The 6,110-nt window shown below is 48.0% G+C and overlaps 1 protein-coding gene across 1 annotated transcript; it reads left to right on the forward strand.

The window, feature by feature from the left end:
* Positions 1 to 494: 494 nt before the first annotated feature.
* On the forward strand, positions 495 to 1,945 carry DICSQDRAFT_171451 (uncharacterized protein; the record flags this gene model as incomplete). Its single annotated transcript, XM_007367119.1, has 5 exons — positions 495 to 546; positions 594 to 1,147; positions 1,312 to 1,360; positions 1,420 to 1,451; positions 1,526 to 1,945. The coding sequence occupies 5 exons, from the start codon at positions 495 to 497 to the stop codon at positions 1,943 to 1,945; spliced, it is 1,107 nt and encodes a 368-aa protein (XP_007367181.1).
* Positions 1,946 to 6,110: the final 4,165 nt, after the last annotated feature.

Here is a 6,110-nt window from a genome sequence, read left to right on the forward strand (position 1 = left end):
TCGTGGACAGGCAGTCAGTAGCAAAACATCGACTGGTTTTGCAAGGAGTTTGGAAAGGTCAAGTTCAGTGGACTTGGACAGAACTTTGAGCGCATTGTCAAGGCTTTAGTGGAGTTAGAACATTTTGGGTACTTAGGTTGGATCATTATTTAGTTTTGTACATCGGATACCATTGCAATGGCTTCAGGCTCTCGTTACGCCCCTCTGGCAGAGGATAACTTTGAGTCAGATGACCTGGGATCATTCAATCACCCGGGACCATCACATGCACACACCCGCCCGGCTTCACCCACTGCCACGCTTCAAGCGTACCCGGAAATTCTGTTAGCGTCGGTGCCTAATTGCGTCGGACGGACAAACACGGACAAACATTAGCAGTACGACGCTGTAGCCACGTCACTGTACAATCCCCAGTCCGTCGCTATGAAGCCTTCGGTTTGAGCCCAAATCCCCTGTCTGTGTCTGAGTTCTGAGGTGCTGCTGGGCCCTCGTCTATGCTTGATTTCTCTCATTCTAACAAATTCAATGGATCTACGCTGGTGTTGAGTACGACTCGTTGGAAAACGCTGTCCCTGCCCCGGCAGATAGCTTAGGCATCAACAACCAGGCTTACGTCGACTGGACTATCTCCGTGACAAGGGACATCACACGGCGCGAAGTGGTCAATGTCTACAACGTCCTCGGCAGCAAGATATATGAACATCAGAACAATTTCCTCAATGAGTGCGACACCACCCACGCCACCTTCAAAGAGTTGGACACGTCTATAACAGGCCTTCACACCAAGGCTGACACTGCTGGAAACCTCGCTCTCAAAGCTGTGGAAGAGAACAAACAGCTGAAGGCGGAACTGGTCACTGTCAATGCGGACCTGGAGGTTCTCAACTGGAACAACACGGAGCTCGTCAAACAGTACAAGGAACTCGCGGCCAAGTTTACACAGTTGGAGCAAGGTCTGTCGACTCGCACCACACTTGGTATCAGTACCGCCCCAGCCCCTGTTGTATCACAGGCCTGGCATATCAAGGCATCAGAACCACCCAAGTACAAAGGCAACAAAGGCTCAGACATCACTCTTAAACAATGGTTACTGTCACGAACCGCCCTCATGGCGCTACATTTCCTTTTCGATTCGGACCATTGCCTCGTATGTTTCCTTATTGTTCACTACCTGCTATGGTTTCCCTTTGTCCGCACACGGACAATAGCTCCCTTTGTCCCCACGTCCGCTATTGTCCTACATCCCTTGTACTCTGTACCCATGGCGATGCTATTGTTCTCTAGCACCCATTGTTCGTTCCCGGTATATAGCTGGATCCCTTGCTACCTGGAGACTCTAGTTTCAACCTCTTGTCTCCAGGTAAGCCATCATGTATTTCGCTATATAGATACTTTGCTCAATACACAACTTGTCTCCAGTCCTGCCTGTTGAGCTCCGCTCCAGTCTCACTGTGATCAGAGCTCGTCGGCGCTCCTGCCTGCCTCGCTCATCTCCACTTACTCGCTTGACAGTCACTCGTAACAGTTACAGAAGATGGGCCTTTGGTTCCGTGTTCAGAACATCACCACGGACGACAACAAGATTACCCTGGCCCTCATGTACTTGGAAGGCGGTGCGCACAACTATGTCGAGGACTACGTCGAGACGGCATCCAACAGTGGAGCCCTTGGGACCTGGGCCGACTTCACCAACCGACTCAAGGCAGGCTATCGTCAACTGGCTCTGGAGAAGACAGCACAAACATCTCTCGAAGAATGGTGCTCGAAGACTCACTCCACCATCATTCAGTTTGCTGAGAATTTCCACCGCTACGCCTTGAAGTCTGGTTACGCTGATGTAGAACTCATTGGTCATATCGACAACCAAGTTGGCAAGAACTCGCAGATCCTGACAGTCATTACGGCAATGCGGCAAATCAACCCGATGTTGATTCCTACAAAATGAGAACACTACCTGGACTGGGTGCTTAAGCTGGAAATGGAAACTCAGGGAAATCAGGCAAAGTCGTCTTCGCAGAAGCACATGACTACTTGACCTCGACAATGCGTGCGGCAGTCTCAGTTTCCGGTGCCTTGCCTTTGCCTTTTCCCTTGGCGGTCTCAAACTCCTCGAGGGCTCGACGGATGTACTCCCACTTGTCTTCTTTGGGCATATCCATCGTGCGTACCTTGGTCGGAGCAGCTGGCTGTTTCTTCATGTCCGGAAGTTCGTAGTAACCCGTGTACTGAGGGTTGCGACACTTCTGGCCAGTCGTAAACTTGTGCTTGCCACAGTGGAAACAGAGCTTCTTGTCGAGCCATTTGAGTTGTTCCTTGGAGAGCTTCTCCAGCTTGCACATTGCGTCAACATCCATGGCATTGGGGTCCCGTGGGGGGCGACGAATCTGAGGAGGATTTTCTGGAATGGGTATTTTGAAGACTGACCAAAGTATCCGACTCTGTAATCATAGCGTAGACCTAGAGGACTCTTTTGTTCCACGTTCAAATGTTATTTATCTCGCGTCAGCACGTTGCCCGCGAAATTCGTTCGATCTCAAAGTTTCCCTCACTCAAGGTACGCATGAAGTTCAGTCAGAAGCCCTCCTCGATTCAGGAGCCTACTCTTGTTTTATCCACCATCGGTTTGTTCAAGAACATGGACTCACCCTACAGCGTCTCTCTCATGATGTACACATCTTCAATGCAGATGCCACTGAAAATAAGAAGGGGTTGATCACACACTACGTCCGTTGTTTACTCCGTATCGGAGATCACCTGGCTTGGCAGTCGTTCCTTGTCACGGATATCGGGCGGCAAGACATCATCATTAGCATGGCATTTCTACGTGAACATAATCCTGAACTCGATTGGAATGCAGGGAACATTGAGTTTACATGCTGCCCCTCAACATGCACCTGGCACACAGTGCAGGATGAAGAACTACAAAGTTTGCAACTTCCCCAAGTGGAAGATGTTGCGCAAGATCAGTACGGTGACTCCGGCCCTGAATCCTAGGAGAACAACGATCAGTTTATTCATTGGGTGAACTTCTCAGATGACCCGAGTGCGCGTCAGATGCGAGCCAGGTTGGAAGAGAAAAAGGACATCAACCCTGCAACGAAAGGTGAACAGGATCGGGAATACTGGTCAAACCATATACCGGAGCAGTACCGGCAGTATGGCAACATCTTTTCCAAGAAAGCCTCGGAAAGAATGCCAACATGGAAGCCCTACGATCATGCAATCAAACTAGTCCCTAGAACCTCACTCCCTAAGCCAGCCAAATTGTACCTGCTCAACCTCGATGAATGGAACTCGCTTGAAGCTTGGATCACAGAGCAAGAAGACAAAGGCTACATCCGCACGTTGTCAGGCACCAAAATGGATTGGCACCTGGACATGGCTTACAACGAGCTACATAATCATGTGATTAGTAACAATTGGAACCTATCACGTAACCACAGGCGTCAAACATCAAAAAGGCGTAAAACGGTGGGTCCATGTTTTGTGATGTGGCACCTCCCATCATGTCTACCGTCCCCCGACAGACCCTCACAATCCCCGACAAGATGATCCCATACCTCTCGGACCACCTCAACTTGGACAACATCATCCGCTGCCCAGTAATTGTACGCAAGGACTCTCACCATCTTCACTTCCACACTCCGCGGATTCGTGTGCCGGAAACGCACCCATTTGGTCCAATTCCGCCTCCCAATACCCCATGTTGGCTTATCCTTCCGAGCAAGTTAGAGCCGGGTTGGACATTGCCTAAGGATGTACACTTTCTTGGTCGAGTCCTTTGAGTAGCCGAGTATCAGGAGAGCCGCGTCATCGTGCTCGTACAACACATTCAGTCGCCGGCGATCCTTAGCCTCGCTGTACCATACGAGTACTTTGTCGGTGACACGAGTTCCTGGTGGGCGCAAGTGGTTTGGAATGTGGTCAGCAGAGTCAAGATCCTGCGGAAACTGGATAATGAAGACTATCTTCCAGGTGAGCTGTACTGTTTGTCATTCAAGTATAGAAAACTCATAAGTTGTTAGGTGTCCCCCTTAATTCTATCACAAACAATTGGAAGATCAATGACGAGGTTCAGGCCACGTATAGTTCTGTATAGTTACAAAAGGATCAGACAGGACTTGTTTGGTAGTTGTATCAATGGACGTGAAACTGCAGGCTAGAGTGACAACTTGCGTATCTGAGCTTGGATTGATTAAGTGTTTGGGAGAAACATGTGCAGGCTATGATCATAGAACATTCTAAAATGTCCTGGCATATAACTATAAAGGGTAACAGTTGACTAAGCATCTTTCAGAACTGGGGAACAAGGTGGAGAATATTCCAGAACATTACAGAAAGTTTTAGAACATTCCAGACTTTTATGCAAGAAAATGGTCTCATATAAAGCTCATAGGGACTTGCCTGCTTATGACTCTACTAGGCATGACTCAACATAAGACCAATAGTCCATGGATAACATAATAGAATGAGCTAGAAGATCACAGAATATTCCAGCACATACCAGATTATTCTACTAGGTCCTGGAGTATCTCAGGCATGTTGGAGAAGGTTCCGGAAGAATATTAGTAGGGATTAGTAAGCGATTAGTCAGCAATTAGTCAGCGCTTAGTAAGACACTAGAATAGACATATGTAAGCTAGATAGAACATTCTGGAAGGTCTTCAGAAAGGTATATATACCGGACTGAAAGCGCTCCCCAGAGAAGACAATCAGTAAAGAATTCACCAGTTCAAAGCAAGTGTGCTTAAAGCAAGTGTTCAGTAACTGCATAAGCAATTGATAGTGAGGCTAGAAAGTCTAGTTTCATATCAGTTGAGAGTTGTATAGCCTTCCCTAAGAAGGGAGAGACATACTGACTCGGCAGTTGAAGTAAGTATAGTGTTAGTGTTAGTCAGTTGGACCTTAGCAGGATCGGATTCCTGGGGTTTAGCAATTGGTAAAACTCAGGTCAGCTGATAGTCAGAGGGCTAGTCAGCATAGGTAAGACAGGAAGAGTCTCGGATAGACTCGCGGAACAAGCACAGACTGCATAGAACAGCCGGATATAGAGGAAACTCTGCTGGAACAATCAGTACACCCGAAATAAGTTGTGAACAGAGTCTGTGGAGCCAGTAAACGGTCTACATAGTCAGAGTACGCACACACAGTGCCATAAAGCTAGACAGTATTGCACATACTTTTGTCAGAATCGTCAAATACAACCACAACCAACCCAAACTCGACGAAGTCAATTTTGGAAAAACAGGAAACCCCATATACCTTGTGGCAGAGCTTCTTAGGTTTATAGAGAGCTGAGATTCACCCCTCACCCAAACATTTAGAGAGTTGTTACATAAACTCTTCTCACACTCAAACCTCGAGAGGTACGACAACGTCCAAGAGTCCTACTGCTGCCCCAGTCTTCTCTGTTTGTAAGAAGGACAGAAGTTTACATTTGGTACAGGACTATCGTGCACTGAATGCAGTCACAAAGAAGGACAAGTTTCCGATTCCCCGGATCTCAGACCTTGTGAAGAGACTTTCTCACGCATCGATCTTCACCTCACTCGACCTAAGGTGGGGCTACAACAATGTTCGCATTCACGAAGGAGACGAAGAGAAAGCCGCGTTTATCACTCACAAGGGACTGTATGAACCAACAGTTATGACCTTCAGTTTATGCAATGCGCCCAGCTCATTCCAGGCAATGATGAACGAGGTCCTAAAGGAAGAAATTGCGACCGGACATGTTGTGGTCTACATCGACGACATCCTCATCTTCACCGATGACCTCACTCTGCACCACCAACTGGTAGAACGGGTTCTGAAGAAGCTATGCGACAACGATCTCTTTATCAAGCCTGAAAGGTGCAAGTTTGGACAGCCCTCGGTTCACTTCCTCGGACTTGTCGTATCGAAGGAATCAATCTCCATGGACGAGTCTAAGGTGCAAGGTGTCAAGGAATGGCCTACTCCAACCAAAGTCAAACATGTTCAAGCCTTCCTCAGATTAGCCAACTTCTATTGGCATTTCATTAAGGACTTTGCCAAGATTGCCCGACCGCTCACTAAGCTCATGTGCAAGGACATTCCATGGCAATGGGGAGAGGAACAAGAGCAGGCCTTCG

This window comes from Dichomitus squalens, assembly GCF_000275845.1.
Source record: "Dichomitus squalens LYAD-421 SS1 unplaced genomic scaffold DICSQscaffold_23, whole genome shotgun sequence".
In the NCBI taxonomy this organism is placed as follows: Eukaryota; Fungi; Basidiomycota; class Agaricomycetes; order Polyporales; family Polyporaceae; genus Dichomitus; species Dichomitus squalens.